Here is a 19,348-nt window from a genome sequence, read left to right on the forward strand (position 1 = left end):
TTCTTTCTTTCTTTCTTTCTTTCTTTCTTTCTTTCTTTCTTTCTTTCAGAGGGTTTCTCTGTATAGCTTTGGCTGTCCTGGGCCTGAACTCACAGAGATCCTCCTGCCTTTGCCTTCCTGAGTGCCGGCATTACAGGCGTGTGCCACCACACACAGGTTAGTCTCTACTTTTTACTTCATAAGGTTTCACAGACTTAACAGTACTATCAGCAGAGTGAAAAAAAGAATGGCAAATGCTAAAAGTAAATTGCCAGGCATGGCTGGGTGGGAGGCAGAGGAAAGTGGATCTCTGAGTCCCAGGCCGGCCAGGGATATTCAGGGCCAAAAAGAAAAAGTACATAATGGTGTAGCTCAGTGGGTAGCACGCTTGCCTAACATGCTTGAAGCTCTCGGCCCCAGCTCCGCCATGATGGTGCATGTCTGCCATCCTTGCACTCAGGAGGTGGAGGCAGGAGGGTCGTCCTCAGCTACACACTGAATGTGAGGCCAGCTTGGGCTCCACGATACACATCTCAAAAAGCTTCCTGTCTGTTATGCACTCATTTCTATATTACAAATGTAACTTTAAAATCACCCTGCTGTGGGACTGGGGGGATGCCCAGCCATCGAGTACTGGCGCCTCCTAGAGGGCTTGCTTTGCTTCCCAGCACTCCCAGCAGCTGGCACAAGTGCTGCCCTCTTTCAGTTTCCCCTCGGGACCAGGTGTGCACATGGCACACAGACAAAGTACCCGTATGCAGAAATAAAACTTTAAACATTTCTTCTACTATAAATCTAACTAATATGCTTACATCTCTATTTTGTATTTTCTGACTTTTTAAACTTTTACTTTTTTTTTCTTGTTTTTTTGAGCCAGGGTTTCTCTGTGTAGCCTTGGCTGTCCTGGAACTCACTCTGTAGACCAGGCTAGCCTCAAACTCAGAGATCCAACTGCTTCCTGAGTGCTGGGATTAATGGCATGCGCCCACCTTAATAATTGTTATTGTCTTCTTTCAGCCTCTTTTACTCTCCTGAAACTATCTTGGCTCCTGCAACCTACTCTCTCATGGTGCTCTAGCTACAGTTCAGCTCCCATGAAGGCTTCTCACATACCTGAGTATGTGATTTCCCAAGGGGGAAAGCAGTTAGCACCACACAGCTAGTCCACCTTCTTGGGTGGCTCTTTGGGGGTGCCCCTCCTCTGTGTGGCACCGTCTCCATCCAGCTTCCTCATGTCCGAAACTCACATCCAGACTGGTCTTTATCCCTCCCTCTCTCCCTCAAAACAAGCAAAGCCGGCAAGCGGGTGATGTACTGAGGAAGTTGGGACAGGAAGACCATCAGTAGTAGAGGCTAATCTAGTCTACTTTGTGAGATGCTGTCTCAATAAGTCCTCAATATTGCCCTGATCTCAGCACTCAGGGAGGCAGAAGCAGGTGGATCTCTATCAGTTTGAGGCCAGCCTGGTCTACAAAGCGAGTCCAGGACAGCCAAGGCTACACAGAAAAACCCTGTCTCGAAATACCATCCAAAAAGGCATCAAAGTTATCAATAACAAATTAGATGCCCTAATTTCCTTTCTTTTATGTGTGTGTGTGTGTGAACCTAGAACTTCTGCCTCCATCTCCCAGTGCCAGAATCTCAGATATGCACCAGCTTTACCTGGCCCAAATTATTTTTTTTAATTTAATTTTAATTCTATTTGGTTTTTCAAGACAGGGTTTCTCTGCTTAGCCTGGGCTGTCCTGGAGCTCATTCTGTAGACCAGGCTGGCCTGGAACACAGAGCTGCCTGCCTCTGCCTCCGGAGTGCTGGGATTAAAGCTGTGTGCCACCATCACCATGCAGATTTCTCTTTAAGATATTATTTATGTTATATATGAGTGTTCTATTTATATGTACGCCTGCACGCCAGAAGAGGACAGCAGATTCTAGGATAGATGGTTGTGAGCCACCATGCAGTTGCTGGGAATTGAACTCAGGATCTCTGGAAGAGCAGCCAGCATCTTACCTGCTGAGCCATCTCTCCAGCCCCCAAATTCTTTTTTAGTGCTGGGGATTGAACCTAGGGTCTTGAGCACACTAAGCAAGCACAGGGCTGCACACATCTCAAACCCAAATTCTTAGCGTGATATTCAGGAGCCCCTATGCTGAGCCTCTCTATAATAAACTTCTCTTTTTTTTTTTTTTCCTTACCCTGAAAGGTATTCCTGCTCTATTTAAAACTTCCTGGTTTTATTTTATTTGTGAGAGAAAGTATGCACACAGTCTGTACAGGCACCTTCAAGGATGGCAGGAGGCATCAGATCCTGTGGAGCTGTGGTGCCCGCTGAGCTCCACCGCTGACCTTTCTAGTCTTGTTGGTTGCGGCCTATCTGCCCTTAAGTTCACAAGCCTCCCAAGCATGTTTTCCTCACTGCCCCACCTCATCCCTGTCTTGTGGGACCTCTCCTTTTCTCGCCATAATTCCTGCCTGTACACTTACTTATGCTTCTGTAAGTATCCTCTGGTTATTGTCCTCCCATAACAGAGGGACTCCTCAGGGTGAGGACTCAGGCTTTCCTTCCCTTTTGTTTTTTTTTTTGAAATGGGGTCTTACTAGCCCAGATTGTCCTTGAACTCAGGACAGTCCTCCTGCTTCAGACTCTCAAGTATTGTGACTACAGGTGTTTGTCATCCTGTGCCTGGTCTGTGGTTGGAGTCCACGGGACTCCTGTGCAGTGCGTTTACAGTACCTGCAGCTCCAGGCTCTCAGCATGCGGCTTCTTGATGAGAAAGGAGGCACTCTCCTCCCAGACAGGGGCTGCCGTTTGGGAGACAGTCTGTTGGTGATGAGGGGTTATGATGAGTGGCAGGTCTCAGTCTTGCAGTCTCTTCCTGCCCATTCTTAACAGTGAAGGGTCCCCTTACAAAGCATCTTGTCCTACCTTGGTTTTATAGGAAGTCTCTCCTACAGTGAGAGTAATGTAAGGGTTGGGAGGTTTGGTCCCTTTTCGGAGCTGGAAATAGAATATCATTTACTCATAAATTTGGATCTAGTTAAGTCTCCCCTTCATACAAATTAAAGCCAGTTAGCCCATAGCCACATCTCCACTTTCACGTGATCATCCTCATAACTTTGGATAATCTCACCCCAGCACCATCCTCAAGTGGGACCCTTACCTCTTCCAATTCTACAAGGAGCATTTACACCCAAGGGCCCGAAGATGGGCTAGGGAGCTCTGGGGAGCTGCTCGCTCTTGGCTCTTACCGGCAGATCTTCCGCTCGCTCCAAGTAGACTGACAACAGGGCTGCCGCCAGCTCTGCGCTCTTCTGAGTCTGGATCAGGCTGTTCACCTGCAGTACCTGGGACACAGTAGGCTGTGGTGGGACCTGACAGAAGGGCTCACCTTGCCCCATCCTGTCTCCAGCTGCTCTCCTCACCTCCTCCAACTCAGCAGCAGTGGGTCTAGGGGTCAGACGCTCCAGGCGCAAGTGCAGGCAGCCAGAAGGGACATCCTCCAGGGTCAGCCACTATGAATACAGGCAGGAAAAGTCTTGAGGATGAGAGAACAGAAATGATGAAAATGAGCCTTGGTCCAGATCAGGAGGGCCTGGCTCTCATGCTCACCTCATCAAGGAAGCCACTGTTGAGGACTGTGGTGAGACTCACTCTATACCTGTGGTGGAGAATGAAGATGAGGGCCTTATGGTTGATACCATGGCTTTCGGTGCCCAGCCTATCAGTCCACTGGAACTTCTTCTTACACATTTTTTTTTCTTTTGGTTTTTTCAAGACAGGGTTTCTCTGTGTAGCCCTGCCTGTCCTGGACTCACTTTGTAGACCAGGCTGGCCTCAAACTCCTGCTTCTGCCTCCCTGGTGCTGGGACCACAGGTGTGCGCCACTACATCTGGCTCCTTCCTACCCTCTCACCTGCCCAAAAAGTCATCCTTGTCCACGTCCTTGTCAAAGACCTCAAGCTCAAGCTCCTGGCCTGGGATTGATGTGACAATCACCTAATGGGAGAAAACAGTGCGGATGAAAGGGATTTCTTCCCTTTTCCTCCCGTGACTGCCAGCAGCAGCCGCTGTTGCTACAGACAGGAGAGTCCCAGCCACTCACTTCTGACCTCAAAAACCTCATTCCATCGGGGATTGAGATCTTCCCGCACAACACGAGTCCGGAAGCTCTGCCCTGCCACCTTCAGTTTGACGTAGGGGTCTGATTTGCCCTTCACCAATCCCCCCAAGAAACGGTCTTTGGCAATTAGGTCCTGAGCCGCTAATACATGGATCCGAAGAACATTCTATGGAAGGAACAGATGGGCAAGGCCTCTCAGAACCACCCCTAACACAAGCAGACAGAGCCTTACAGTTTCTAGGTATCAACTTACCTCAGTCCCAAAGTGGCTGTTAGGAGTTGTATGATAGGGCCGAGGTGGGGCATCCACACTGCTGCCTGTTTGGGGGCTCCCGCTGTCCAGGTCCCTGGCACCAGGCACAGGAGGGAAGCAGACTTCCGATGCATCTAAGTATAAGATCTGCGAAAGACAGTGGGATTGCAGGAGCGAGGAGGCGCGGATGGGCACAGTCAGGAGGTGAGCCACGGGGCTGGGGGCAGGGCAGGGCTCATCTCAGTCCTTCCCCGGCCACATCAGTGAGCACTTTCAGTGTGCCTGCAGACACTCAGCATTTGCCAGCTCCTCTTCCATGCTCTGAGTACCAAGGGATCCACAGGGCTCCCCAGCCCCCCCGCGCTTCCTCCATTGCCGTACCCGCATGACCAGTTTCATGTAGAGCCTGGAGTTTGGGCCTGAGCTGCTGAGCTGGAACCACTGGTCCATGGTAAGTTCAGAGGCAGTTAGCAGGCGAGCCAGGGGGAGAGTCAGTGCCCCCAAAGTCAGGGCCCTGGAGTCATCCTTCACCTACGGGAGCAGGAGGAAAGAGGGACAGGCATTAGGGAAGAGGAAGGTGTATTGAGGAAACTATAACATGACTCCAGCTCTGTTCTCCCCCCATTTCCCTCTGAAAGTTATAAACCTTTTGTTCCACTCGGGGCATATTTTTACCGTATTTTGTCAACACCAACGTCTCTTCTACTTTTGCTCTTTCTGTTCCCTAAGGAAGTTTTCATTCTTTCCCTCCTGCCTATTTCAACCCTACTTATCTATCCTTTAGGCTCGGCTGAAACCTTTATTCATGGTGTGTGAATGATGGCGTACATCATTAGGATGTGTCCCGTGCGTACCTGTGGAGGTCAGAGAACAATTTTGTAGCATTGGCTCTCTCTTTCCACCTGTATGTATATTCTGGGGATTGAACTCCAGTCACCAGGCTGTATATCTTTACCCACCGAGCCAGGGATTTGCTGGCTCCAGTCTGCAAATTCTATCTGTGCCTGCCCCCATGTCTTCCTTGACCACCTTCAATCTGTGCAGAACTTACATGTTTCCTCCATAAAACTGGGCAGTGAGCAAGGAAGCTATGACACAGTGTTTTGATTCTTCCATGACTTCTAAATGCTAGGTATTAATTTTTATGGGAGCACAGTCTGCATTCCTCAAAAAGTTTCCAGTTATAAAAATCAATTCCAGGCCAGGTATGGACTAAGACAGAGGCAGGTGAATTTCTTTGAGTTTGAGGCCACCCTGGCCTACACCATGAGGCCCTGTCAAAAAACAAAGTTGGACGTGGTGGCTCACACATTTAATCCCAGCAGCTGGGAGGTACAAATGAAGCCCTACCCTGAAACCTAACCCCCTCCTGTCTGTCTGTCTGTCTGTCTCTCTCTCTCTCACACACACACACCAATAAAACTTGAAAAGACAGGATAAGGCTGCTGCTCTTACCTGCACATCAAGCTCCTGGCTTTGAGGGTCTTGCAGGAAAAATCGGAAAGCCTCTTCCCACACTGGGCAGTTGGTACTGTAGGTAGCCTGAGAGGTGATGGCACAGACCATGTACTCAGCACCATTCCCATTTGGGTTGAAACTCTGAACTCACAACCATCCTGTGCCCCCTTAGCCCCAACCAATGATGCTGTGACCCTTACCTTGCTCTCTTGGGTCACATCCTGAACTGACAGTTGCACCATGGGGTTGGGTTCCTTGTTCCCCTTCTTCAGCTGTGTTGGGGAACAGAATTAAGAAGTCATCCCTTGAGTGTTGGATGTTCGGGATTAAAAGACCCTTTTCCTCAAGGTGGACCTGGCCTCTCCTTAGAACCTTTGTGTTACCCCCCTGCAGGCAGGGACATCTGCATCCTCAGCAAAGGAGGTGTGGGCATCCTCTCCACAAGGCTCTGTCCACCTGCTCTACAAGCCATACTCACAGGAAGATCCTGGGCCCGGTCCAAGTAGACAACCAGGATGGCAGCTGATGGGGGCTCTGGTCGAGAAGTGATGCCCCGATTCCACTGGAGAACCTGGGAGCAAAGAACAGGGGTCAGACCTCATCCTCCCAACCCCCAAGTATTGCCCCTGCCAGTCCCCTTACCTGATCCAGTTTTTCTGCATCTGGCAAAAGTGACAGCCATTCCAGTCTCAGGTGGACTTGGCCTTGCCCACCTTGTAGAGGGAACCACTGAAGGGGGTTGGAGGAAGTGACAAGTGGAGACCAGACACCCATACACCTGGTTCATCTCCCAAGTGACGGGCAGCACTTGCCCAGAGGGCGAGCTCATCCCACCCCACCTCTTCTCCCAACTTACCTCATCTAGGACTCCAGCCTGTAATACCTTCCCTACATCCAGCTTCATTCTGGAAAAGTGCAGAGGACAGAAGACCGTGAAGAGAAAAGGGGAATGATGTAATTAGTAGCAACTCAGTCAGTATCTCTCCACTTATTCTCCAGAAATAATCAGAGAATCCTTTTTTATGTCATTATTTTTAAAAGTCCTGTGTGTAGGTGTGTGCATGTTAGGGCAGGTGCCCAGGGAGGCCAGAGGACAGGGAGCTGGGGTCACATGAGGTTATAGGCCTCCTGTGGGTGCTAGGAATTGAACTTGAGTCCTCTACAAGAGCAGTACATACATAATGGCTGAGCCATCTCTCCAGAGGATCTTACATGAACGCAGGGGAGAGAGAGAGGTGCACAAGGAGGTTGGGGGGAGAAGTATTGTGCCCATGTTCTGTGCTACCTCCAGAGTCTTTGCAGTACTGGGGCCTTAGAATATAAAATGGCAATCTTACCTTCCCAGAAAATCGTCTTTATCTGGATCTTTGTCAAACACCTCTACCTCGATCTCCTGTCCTGGGACCTCATGCACTATCACCTGGAGAGCACAGAGGACTGCGGCCTCATGGGCTACAGCTGGGAAGGCTGCCCAGGCTCCACTCCCTGCCACACACCCCTGCTCCCCAGCTTCCTACCTCATAAGTCTCTCCCCAGTAAGGGTTGAGCTCCTCATCTATGACGCGACTGCAGAATGTCTGGGTGCCCACACGAACAAGTGCATAGGGGTCCGATTTGCCCTCAATCAGGCCTTTCACATACTTATCCTTGGAGCTCAGACCTCGGGCTGCCAGAAGGTGAATCCGAATAATGCCCTGGGATTAGGAATCAACTGGTAAGAAACTAAGAAGCCAGCACAGCCCTTGAGAGAAAGATCAGTCTAGTGAGAGATGCCATACCCTGGGTAGTGGGGAACGTAACTGGGCCACATCTTGAAGGTCAGGCACAAGGGGCACCAGTAGTCGGTTGGGCAACACAAGGAAGGCAGCAATAGAATCCATGATCATAGTATCAGAGAGAGAGCTAAGTGGGGTGTAGAAAAAAAAAAGGTTCAACTTCTAGGTTTTCCCCTACCCCAACTGTATTTCTTCCTGAAGAGAGAGATTCCAATCTTTTAAGTCTCACTGTATATCCCTGGCTGAGCTGGAATTTGTTATGTAGCCCATGCTGGCACTGAACCTCCCAGGTGCCAGGATTACAGGTGTGTGCCACCATACCTACTTTAGGAAGTCCAGGCTTTTTTACTACATTTGTTCATCTCTGTGTTCACATGCATGCATTCATGTGTGGAGGTCAGAGGACAACCATGTCGTACCCATCAGGCCTGGCATCAAACACCTTTGCCCATGGAGCCATCTTACCAGCATGGAAGACTTTGAGACCCTTTTGTTGCTCCTTTTGGCTCCTAACTCCCTTGCATTCTCAGCCTTTCCTGTTCCTTTTGCCCATGCTTGAGAAGTCTCCACTCCCTACCAAAGTGCATGCCCCTCCCACAAAGGAGAAATCCCAGTCTGAAACTTTCCTGCAGTATATGTCCAATCTCCCCAACTGCAGTGAGGTCTTGAAGATACAGGCTGTGGTTTTAGTACATTTCTGAACTCTCACCCCAGGACCGGGTACTGGGAAGGTGCTTAATACCTAAGTCCTGGGATGTCCAGCAGGTTCGTCATCCCTGTCCAGTTGATGTCAAGTGTCTGGAAGAAAAGGGCAGAAGACTCAGGACAGACTCTAGAGAGCATGGGCACACAAAGCCTTGGTCAGTCTTCTCAGTGGCCATAGATGACTCTTCCCAAAGGCCACAGCCCTGTGCGTCCCATTTCCCACCAATGTCCTCTCTTACCGGGCGTTTGATAAAGAACATCGACACAGCCCCCACGATAGGAAGGTCCCCTGTGAGTGGCTCAAGAATCACCCGTAAGACTCCATGTAGCTAGAGCAAGAAGAGAAAAATCAAAGTCTTCACCAGAGGAGGCCTTGTGTCCTCCTGCACTTCCCAGCCTCTGTTGTTCCAAAGGCCCCCTTCCCACAGCCCATGACCCTCAGGGCAGAGGCTCTATAGGAAGGGCCCTGACATCTGCCCCACCTGCATGCCCTTGACTCCTGCTTTGCAGAAATATTTCTTCACTTCCACATCAATCTGCAGGTCACCCACATAGCTGGGAGGCAGCAAGGAAGAGAGTAAAGAAGTTAGCACTAGGCTTCAGCATCAAGTGGAGGGGCTCAGTACCAGGAGTGACCAGGACCCTCCCATGAGGAGGTGGGGATCACCTGACATTCAAGTCCAATAGAATCTGATCTTTTCTCTGACTAGGGTGAACCTTGACTCCGATGATTCGTACTGGCTAGAGAGAGAGGTGATCTCAGAAGAGGCAGGAGGAAAGGAGGAGTACCTCAGAATTTGGGGTGCCCCTGCACCTCAACTCTTAGGGTGTCCCCCCACACACAATGCCTTATCTACTTCCTTCCACAGGTACCTTTTCACCCAGCTCCACTCGTGTAAATGTGAATGTTTGCAGGTGGGGGTTAGCTCCCCGGACAGCAGGGGCCACCGTTTCAGCCAGAAGTTTCTCCATATACTGGCCTAGGAAGGGCCACACCTGGGCCACAATCTGGGAGGAAAGGAACACTGTCAGAGGATAGGCCCCTTTCCCTCTCAAGCAGTGGTTCTCAACCTGTCATGGGTCATGACCCCCTCAGGAGGCAAACAACCTTTTCAGAGATTTCACCTAAGACTACTGGAAAAACACAGATATTTACAATTCATAAAGTAGCAAAATTAGTTGTGAAGTAGCAATAAAAAAAACTATGGCTGGGGATCACCACAGTATGAGGAACTGTATTACAGGATTGCAACACCAGCACGTTGGGAGCCACTAGTGTAAAGGCAAGTCTGTCTCAGTAAGATGGCAAACGGCTATGTTCTGAGGAGCGCTGCTGAGGTGGGAAGCTCAATTAAGAGGTGGAGCAAGGAGACCCAGTCACCCCACCGGCAGCACTGGGGACTACGCTAAAGCTGGAACTGAGCTGTGGGAATCCTTGAAAGAGGAACAAATCCCATTCAGTAAAATTCAAAACCAAGACAGTCCTCACCTTGTTTAGCCATTCGGCCTTTTCTACATCTGGGAAGCTGACCTGAAGTGGAAGAGGCAGAGACAGTGAGAGAGCGCTTGTCCTAAGAGTCCAGTGGGATACACACAGAAGAGATGGGAGAGCCCATCTGACAGAGACTCCTCACGCCCAAGGGCTGTGTGCTGAGGTTCCTTCCCTCCCTCTCTTTTCCCCCCTCTTCCACCCTTTTGTTTTGTTTTAATGACTTATTTATTCTTGTTTTATGTGCATTGGCGTTTTGCCTGCACATACGTCTGTGTGCAGGTGCCAGAGCCCATGGAACTAGAATTACAGTTGTGAGATGCCATGTGGATGTTGGGACTTGAACCCAGGTCTTCTGGAAGAGCAGCCAGTGCTCTTAACTGCTGAGCCATCTCTCCAGGCCAACCTATATTTCCAATACTTAGAAGGTAGAGGCAGGAGGGTCATGAGTTTTCAAAGCCAGCCTGGGCTATATGAAACTGTGCATTAAAAAAAATAAAAAGAAAAGCTGTTTTTCTGTTTGTAGACAGGGTCTCATCATGCAGCCCTGGCTGACCTGGAACTCACTCTACATAGACCTCAAGTTCAGGCTGGCCTCAAGTTCACAGAGATAAAAGACTTTTGCCATTACCCCCAGTAAAAGAAGAGTTTTAATGCAGACTTCAGCACACAATCCTGAAGGTGGGAAACTTCTTCCCTTAGAATTTGGAAACACTGAGGTTAATAAGGGGAGCTGGTAGGATGTGGGGCCACATACAGATCTTTCAGATAGCTCAGAGATATGAAATGGCAGCTTCTGGGGCAAAGGAGGGAGAGGGAGGAGGAGCTTTGAAAAGAAGGGCACATTTTTTTCAGGCAGAGATCTCTAGAGCTCTGATTTAGAGCTCTAGGGGCTCCTGTGATGGATGAAGTAGTAGTTCTGGTTCCTTTGTCCAGCCTTCCCTGATCCCCTGGGACTGGGCGTGGGCTCCCGTATAAGAAGGTGAAGAAGAAACCAACAAACCGTTGATAACCTAGAGACAGGCTGGACGAGCTACTTAGGCCGGGTGCACCGGGGCGCTAGAGCCTCCGCAAGCCTCCGCAGCCGTCTCTCCTCTTTCCCTTCCTCCCTACCTCCTTTCTCTTCCTGAATGACACTTTTTATGGGAAAGGACACCTGTGCTCTGCATCCGCGGGGGGGGGCGGGGGGGCGGTGTGTAGATTAATTCCCGGGATAAGGAGTAGTTGTAATAGTTGCTGCTTGGGGTACACAGGGCATAGTAAGCGTGACTGTGTCTACCTTACTGGCACCTCTAAGTAGGAAGGGTAGAGAGAAGGAGCCCGGTAACCCGCTCAGCTTTAGCAAGGCCCGAGAGGCATCTGTTTCAGCCCTGAAGACAGGGTGCAGTAATAAGGGCCTGGGTCAGCTGAGCAAGCGAGCGAAGGCTACCCACAGTCCGGAAAAGGGTGGGGCTGCCCAGGGTGAGAGTAGACAGAGCAGCGGGAACCACAGCAGCCTCACTACCCTCTTCCCAGCACCTCCTTCCTTAGCCCAGCAGCTGCCGTGGCTGCTCCACAGTCCGGCTGTATTGAGGCTGGGAGGCGACCTCGGTGGGTCGTTTCCAGATTCTGGGGCTCAGCTGAACAATGCCTGCAGGGCTGGGTCTTAGCGGGCACCTAGCGACAAGGCAGGAAACGGGAAACCCTTATGCCCCTAAGTAGATAAAAAGCCCTGAAAGATTAAGTAGATAAGAGCCCTGAAAGAGCTAGCAAAGGCAAGGGAACCTCTGAGCGATCACAGGGCTGGGGTGGAGGGATCCCCCAGAGGCAGCGGCGGAACCAGAAGTCAGGAGGAGCGAGCATTCTGCACGCTTGGCTGGGAGGGGGCCGGGGCAGGGAGCGGCCGCTCAGATGTACCACCGTAGTCCAAGGAGAGCGAGGAAGAAGTCCCAATTCTGTGGAGGGATCCGCTCTGCGGCAAGGGTGGGCGGAGAGAGTGGGTAGTCGTCCAAGAGTGGTGCGTCCCAGCGGCTAGGCGCTACCAGGACCGGGTAAAAGTCTGGGGGCCGCCGTCCCAAGTCTGATTTCATAGGGAGGGAGAGGCCGAGCTGAGGGGACTAGGAAGAGCTACACTGCACCAAGGGCTGACGTGGTAACTCACCCAGGCAGGTAGTTCCCGGTGGCTCATATAAAGCGTCTTTGCTGTAATCCGCTCCTCGTCATCCAGCAGCTGCCTCGCTGCCCTCAGGCTCCACTCTTTCCCCTCTCGGACCCGGCGCCAGCCCATGTAGAGGGCGAGGCCGAAAAGCACGAAGCCCACGCTGAGACCCGCTGCCCCTGCCAGGTACACCGGCAGCAGCACCAGCAAGCGCCGCCCGAAGGAAGCCAGTGCCCTCAGGGCCTCGCTCGCGGCACCTGGGCCCGCAGGTGGGACCCCGGGACCCCCGTCGTCCCTCGTGGTGTCTGCAGCAGGGGCCTGCCCTGAGGGATCGGGGCCCGCGCCCTCTGCAGCGGAGCGCTCCATGGGGCAGCTTCTAGAAGTGCCCGCCCGAGCAGCGGCAGGCAGCTCAGGGTCTGGTCCCCCGCCCCCGAAAGACAGGGCGCTCTCGGGGACCTCAGGCCACGCCCAGCCCCTGCCCACCCGGGTCGGTTCGCGACTTGTAGACAGCTTAAGGACTTGGGGACGGTAGGACCTTCGTGATTGGGCCGGAGGGTCAAAATGGGAGGGCTGGGTGGCGGGAAAAGGAGGAAAGAAACCAAAAGGCAGTATTTGACTGGTCCTAGAGAGCACGGGGCGTGGCGTCTCACGTAAAGAGGCGGGAGCAACTGCTCCTCCCACGTGGGATTGGAGCGCCTGTGGCGTTACGTCATGCAGAGCCGCTATCCTAATTACTAAGTTCAGAGCGAGCTAGTGGTGAGGGGTTGCGGGTAGCCGGTTTATCTTTCCACCCGTTCAGATGGTTTGGCAGAGTTTGGCCTGAATCTTACATATTCTTTGTCAACTTTCCCAAGTTTTGATACTTAGAGGACATTCTTTTTTTCCTGTAAGAATATTCTGAGTTTTTCTTAGCTGCCCTTAAAGGAAATTATCCTATTCGGAATGAAAGCCTAGGATGACCGACACTGTCTATCTTGTCCTCGGTCCCCCAACTTGTCTGTGAATTGGACAACTGACTCCAGCGAAGGCTGGACAAGGAACATTTTTGTTCTAGTATTCCGGCCTTGAAGAAATTGGGGAAAGGAGAAGAGTAGTACATGAGTGAGGTTTTTGTTTCAGTTTAGGGTCTCCAAGTGGGTCATCTCTACCACAGAGGGCAAATTAAGACTAAATTGACTCCAATCGTGGGGAGGGTTCAAATTCAGTTACTACATTTTCCAATAATTTCCTGATGCTTCGTGTCCTAGCTAGGGTAACTATTGCTGTGAGGAAACACCAAAAGCAAATTGGGGAGGGACTAGAGCAAGACAAATTGAGACACTTCCACACCGGAGTCCTTCGCTGAAGGAGGCCCAGGCAGGAACTCAGACTAGGGTGGAACCTGGGAGCAGAGGCCATAGAGGGTGCTGCTCACTGGCTTGCTTTCTCATAGAAGCCAGGGCCACCAGCCAGGGATCGCTCCACACATAGTGGGCCAGGCAGGCCTTTCCCTTCCATCACTAAGAAAATGGCCCCCATGCTCCACAAGGCCCACAGACCTTGTGGAGGCATTTTCTCATCCAGAGTTCATCCTCCCAGATGACCCCAGCCTGTATCAGATGAAGAGTTCTGACAGGCAGGATGACTCACAACTGTAATCCCAGCATTTGGGGAGGGGAGGGGGTAGGGCAGCCTGAGATACACGCCAGAAACCAAAGAAAGGAAAGGAAGGAGAGGAGGAGGAAGGGGCAGTCTGTATGCTCAAGCCTGAGGACCTAAGTTCAATGTCCAGTACCCACAAACAAAAGCGTGGTGGGTAAAGGCCTTTGCTCCACAAGCCTAATGACCCACACTCCTGTCTGGAGAAGCCTCAGTAGCTTTAGGGCTCTTACTGGGCATCTTCAGGAAATGGAAAACAGAGTCTCCAAAGGCTCCAGGGCCAACTAGCACGGGTTGTGAAGCAGAGAGTCTGCCTCTGAGGGGAGGTGAGGACTGATATCTCAGCACTGAACTCTGATCCCTACATGTGTCCCCCACAATATGCACATAACACACCACACACAAACATATGCACACACACACAGTCACACAACACCACACACACACTCATGTATGCACACACAGATACTGATACACATATATACATACCACACACTCACATACATATACACTCACTCACTCACACATAACAAACCACACTCACACATATACACATACATTCACACACACACATACCCTCTCACACACATACACACATATACAAACTCACACTCATACACATGCTCTCACATTCATAACACTCTCGCACCTTCTCACACACATACATACACATTCACACACACGCTTCACTCATACACACACACACAGTGTGCCAGCATGTGCCTGAATCCCAGCTCTGGGAAAACAGAAGGGAGGATTTCTGGGCTCCGTGACCAGTGTAGCCTGATTAGCAAGTTCCAGCTTCAGGGAGGCTTGCTTTTGTCAGAGGTCAGGTAGACTCCTCCAAGAGGGCTCCCTGGGTGACAGCCTGAGCTTAGTGGCCCCGACCCACATGGCGTGGGAAGCCCATGTCCTCTAATGACCCAATGCACCCTGTGATACACACACAACTTTAAAAATGGTCTCGCTATACGGCCCTGGCTGGCCTGGAGCTCACTGTGTAGACCAGTCTGGCTTTGACCTTACAGAGATCTAACTGCCTCTGCCTCCAAAGTGCTTAGGTTAGAGCTGTGCACCACCAGGCTTGGCCTTTTTTAATTTTAAATTTTATGTGGTATGTGTATGTCGGCCAGAGAGTAACTTTCTGGAGTTGCCGCTCTTTTCACCTTCACATGGAACACACACACATGTATAGGTTGTATATGTGTGCATGTACAGCTCAGAGGACAGCATTAGGGACTTGGTCCCTCCACCTTGGTCTCCACAGACTTGAGCTCAGCTCCTCAGACTTTGCATAGCAAGTACTTTTACCTGCCAAGCTTCTGTCAACCCTATAAAAAGAATGGTGGAAAGCTGGGCACAGTGGCCACATCTACAGTCCGAGCACTCGGGAGGCAGAGGCAGGCAGATCTCTGTGAGTTCGAGGCCAGCCTGGTCTACAGAGTGAGTCCAGGACAGCCAAGGCTACACAGAGAAACCTTGTCTCAAGAAAGAAAGGAAGGAAGGAAAGAAGGAAGGAAGGAAGGAAGGAAGGAAGGAAGGAAGGAAGGAAGAGGTGGGGTTTGTTTTCATTGTTTTGCTAAAGATTCACTTTTCTTATTTTTAATCATTTGTTTGTGTGTCTGTGTTGGGTATGTGCATGTGTGTGCAGGTGCCTGAAAGGCCAGAGACATCAGATGCCCCAGAGCTGGGGTTGTGGTATATATAATATGGTGTTGAGAACTGAATTATGAGTATCTGGAAGAGCAGTATATGCTCTTAACCACTGAGCCATTTCTCCAGGCCCTTTCTTTCTTTTTCTTCTTCTTCTTCTTCTTCTTCTTTTTTTTTTTTTTTTAAGATTTATTTCTTTATTAATTACACAGCATTCTGCCTACATATGTGCCTGTGTACCAGAAGAGGGCACCAGATGGTTGAGGCACCATGTGGTTGCTGGGAATTGAACTCAGGACCTTTGGAAGGGCAGCCAGTGTTCTTAACTCTGAGCCAGCTCTCCAGCCCTTCTTTTCTTTTTCTGACAAGGCTTTTATATACCAGACTGGTCTTAAACTCGAAAGATCTCCTGATGCTCTTGCCTCAGCACTTTAAGTGTTGGGATTACAGACACAGACATGTGACACTATGCCTGATCGTTGATGTAGACACTCTCATGAAGATGTAAATACTGGAAAGATGGCTCAGTGATTAAGAACACTTAATTAAGACCGCAGGTTCAGTTCCTAGCTCTGGTGGTTTGGACAGGAATGGCTCCCAGAGGCTCATATGTTTAACTGTATTACTGCTAGGGAGTAATGATACTTGAGAGAGATTAGGAGGAAATGTTGTCACTTGGGATAGACTTAGGGGTTTCAAAAGCTCAGGCCAAGCCAAGTGTGTCTCTCTTCCTGTCCTGAGTCTCCAGAACTCTCAGCTACCATGTCTGCCTGTGTGCTGCCATGTCCCTGTCTTGAGGATAATGGACTTAACCTCTAAACTGTAAGCAAGTCCCAATTAAATGCTTTTATTTTTAAGAATTGCTGTGGTCAAGGTTCACAGCAGCAGAACACTGAGACACTAGTGCCTGCATGGCAGCTCACAACTGTCCATAGCTCCAGTCTCTAACTCCGGTTACTCCCATATGGGCTACTACATTCTTGTCTCTCTTGAAGCTTATACCAATTCCCTTCAGTGGAGTTTTATCTTTCCACCCTCCCTCTCTCCTTGGACCACACACACACCTGATTTATGTATGTTTTTAAGGTTAAACCTAAAATCAAACATACTAACCAGGTTGTCCTCAAACTCTTCAGAGATCTGCTAAATATGGCATTTAAGACTGTGTAATAATTATAGAGAAATGCCCAATATAAATCCTATGGTCTCCAAAGAAGACAGAGAGGGCACCACAGTGACTCCTCCTGGATTGTGGTAAGGCTGACTACTGGGGTAACCTGTCCCCTGCCCCCTCATACCCCATGCCTAGCTTTCTGCCAGGGCTCTGCTCAAACTGTAAACACTTTGGGGTTGATTATCCCACTCTGCCTAGTCAAAGTAAGGCCAATTTCCCCAAATTCCTCTACATGAAAAGTCTGTCAGACCTGGGCCTGACAGCAAGGGGCTGAAGACCTACCACCACTGGCATCAAGACCATGGGGGCCCAGGGCAACTGTCTAGGTAATAAAAAGAGCTGTCATTTTAATTGATACATAGGTCATTTGGATTACAGTCCTAGTATAATTCATCCTCCTCAAATCTCTGGTGATGTTGACTGACTTAAACTCACACAAAACAACACCCTTCTCCCTCACCCATAGTCAAGAGTGCACAGCCAGTCCTTCAGAGCCCTGCACACCCCACCCTTAACTTACTCCTTTAAAGGCTTTTCCTTCCCACTCTTTTCTTCTCATATCCTCATACCTTACTACCTTACTAAGGAGAGATAGCCTTTGCGAAATTGGCATAAATTCAAACTTTTACTTCGATAGCAGCTCCCAGACACCCCAATATCGGTCTTCCTTCTTTCCTCAGATTCCATTTGTATACTCTCCTATTCTCCAAAATCTGAAGACCGCTCTTTATCACACTTCTGCCTACATCTCCAGCCCCAATGCCCAACCCTTAACTAGCCTCAGAAGCCTCCCACCCATCATCCAATCTCTTTTATCCAAGCGGTTTCCATGTCCCACCTCTTCACCCTACAGTACTCCCATAGTGGCAGAATTTTCTACCTAGTCCAAGACCTTCACTCCATTAACATTGCCACTTGTCCCTTTTCACGCTATAGTTCACAGCCATTACACCACCCTATCTGCCATCTATGGCAGCACTACTCAGTTTTCAGTCCTAGACCCTAAAGATGCTTTTTTTCTCAATACACCTGGATGATCCTTTTCAAGATCTTTCTGCTTTCACTTGGACAGACCCTGATCTTCAACAATTCCAAACATTGAGCTGGACTGTCCTTCCCCAGACATTTAAAGACAGCCCCCACCTTTCTGGTTTGCCTCCTCCTTTTTCCCTCCCACCTGCTTCAGTATGTAGATGACTTCCTCCTTTGCCTGATAGACAATCTGACACTGCCTCCTTCCTCCATTCCTGAAGTTCCAGGAGATACCCATCTCACTTCCAAAGCTCAATTCTCGTCTCCTCAGGTAACCTATCTTGGATTCTCTCTCACCCCAAACCATAAACACCTGACTTTAGACTGCCTTACCCATCTCTGCTCCCTTACCTCTGCCCTTGACAAAATCTGAACTGCTTTCCTTTTGGGGGATAGCCAATTTTCTTCACTCATGGATCTCTGCCTACTCATTTCTAGTTCACCTACTACACCAAGCTACTTCTAGAGTTCCCTATGGGCTTCTTCCTCCCACTAACAAACAATTATTTAAACTAAAAAACAAAAATACCCACAAAGCTAGACTCCGTGGTACACACCTGTAACCCCAGCACTCAGGGAGGCAGACGTAGGCAGGAGTAGGCAGATTTGTGAGTTCAAGGCCAGCATGGTCTACAAAGCAAGTCCAGGACAGCTACACAGAGAAACCCTGTCCACAACCCCCCTCCCCGCCAAATTGCTCTTTCAGCCCTGGCTCTCAGCTATGCAGGCCTTTCCATCTTTACACTTTCCAAAATCAGGGTTATGCCCTTGGGGGTCTTGGGACACTTTTGGGACTGTCCTTTGCCCCCATGGCTTACCTCTCCATAATCTAGGCAGCACTGTCTGCATCTGGCTCCCTACAAGCTCTTGCAGCAGCCTCTCTGCTAATCTCTGAATATAAAAGGGGTTAATTCTGAGATCCCCCTCACAATCTATTCCCACCATTTTCCCTCTCAACTCCTAATTTACAGACAGAACTCCAATCCCTTCAACCACCTCAGCTTCTATCCCTACAAACTTCTCTTACTGAAAATGCTCCATTCACATTTTTTACCTGTTTCCCTCAACCCCTCATCACTTACCACTTCACCAACATTCCCTAGACCCTCTTCACTCCTGACCGGACCTCTTTCCCCTCCCTCTCACATAGAGAGGGTCCTCTACCTACGTCTGCTTACACTTTGTATGCAGGTGGCAGCTCCTTCCTGTCAGACATCCGCATGCTGTGGGATATGCAGTGGTCTCAAACAATGCCATCATCAAGGAGGCCTCCTTACCCCACACAATACTAATCAACAGGCAGAATTAATAGCCCTCACCACAGCCTTCCAAATGACTAAAAATATATCATTAATGGTGTATGCAGAGTCCAAATACACATTCTCTGTCTTAACACACTGGAAGGAACAAGGATTTTAAACACAAAAGGCAACTCTTCATGTTGCCTCAAGGCCTCCACCTTCTCCGATTGGCTTGGTACGTTGCAAGGCACATCAGACTGACCCCTCCACTGTCAGTAAAGACAGTAATGGAGCCCACATGGCAGCCCAGCAAGATGCCCTTTCAACCCTTATGACTCATCCTACTTCCCTGTAGGCTACAGACCACACAACACAAATAACAAATACCAAACTCTCCATCAACACAGGACATTATTTGCTACTTACATAAAATAGTTCGCTCTAGTACTAAATCCCTTCTGTCCTTTCTCCAAACGCACCTGACTCTTACCCCAGGAGATAAAACTTAAACCTAACTCAAACCTACACCAAGTTATAAAGGTCTGAAATCATGACAGTCAGAGAAAAGGTACAATTTATGAAGGTCTGAGGATATAAAAATCTTAGTTGTGGAAGTTTGTAAATACAAGTTACGACGGTCTGGATCTGAGGGATTGGAAGCTTAAGTAAGTTGTGAGGGTCTGAGAAAGTGAT

The 19,348-nt window shown here is 49.7% G+C and overlaps 1 protein-coding gene across 1 annotated transcript in view; it reads right to left on the reverse strand.

Annotated features, from left to right (window-relative positions):
* Esyt1 (extended synaptotagmin 1) overlaps window positions 1–12,436 on the reverse strand; it is a 14,793-nt gene extending 2,357 nt beyond the window's left edge. Inside the window, exons 1-24 of the mRNA XM_055600535.1 lie at window positions 11,921–12,436; window positions 9,781–9,822; window positions 9,165–9,299; window positions 8,959–9,032; window positions 8,774–8,846; window positions 8,531–8,620; window positions 8,329–8,384; window positions 7,590–7,713; window positions 7,329–7,505; window positions 7,149–7,231; window positions 6,668–6,716; window positions 6,454–6,540; window positions 6,290–6,382; window positions 6,012–6,083; window positions 5,809–5,895; window positions 4,735–4,884; window positions 4,354–4,500; window positions 4,090–4,266; window positions 3,894–3,976; window positions 3,590–3,638; window positions 3,403–3,492; window positions 3,229–3,324; window positions 2,906–2,977; window positions 2,714–2,800 (exon numbers count right to left, since the gene is read on the reverse strand). Of these exons, the coding sequence (XP_055456510.1) occupies window positions 2,714–2,800; window positions 2,906–2,977; window positions 3,229–3,324; window positions 3,403–3,492; window positions 3,590–3,638; window positions 3,894–3,976; window positions 4,090–4,266; window positions 4,354–4,500; window positions 4,735–4,884; window positions 5,809–5,895; window positions 6,012–6,083; window positions 6,290–6,382; window positions 6,454–6,540; window positions 6,668–6,716; window positions 7,149–7,231; window positions 7,329–7,505; window positions 7,590–7,713; window positions 8,329–8,384; window positions 8,531–8,620; window positions 8,774–8,846; window positions 8,959–9,032; window positions 9,165–9,299; window positions 9,781–9,822; window positions 11,921–12,283 (2,556 nt within the window). The 5' untranslated portion in view covers window positions 12,284–12,436. The remainder of the gene's footprint in view (window positions 1–2,713; window positions 2,801–2,905; window positions 2,978–3,228; window positions 3,325–3,402; window positions 3,493–3,589; window positions 3,639–3,893; window positions 3,977–4,089; window positions 4,267–4,353; window positions 4,501–4,734; window positions 4,885–5,808; window positions 5,896–6,011; window positions 6,084–6,289; window positions 6,383–6,453; window positions 6,541–6,667; window positions 6,717–7,148; window positions 7,232–7,328; window positions 7,506–7,589; window positions 7,714–8,328; window positions 8,385–8,530; window positions 8,621–8,773; window positions 8,847–8,958; window positions 9,033–9,164; window positions 9,300–9,780; window positions 9,823–11,920) is intronic.
* Window positions 12,437–19,348: the final 6,912 nt, after the last annotated feature.

Source organism: Psammomys obesus, unplaced genomic scaffold (genome assembly GCF_907164565.1).
Source record: "Psammomys obesus unplaced genomic scaffold, mPsaObe1.curated_primary_1811, whole genome shotgun sequence".
Classification (NCBI taxonomy): Eukaryota; Metazoa; Chordata; class Mammalia; order Rodentia; family Muridae; genus Psammomys; species Psammomys obesus.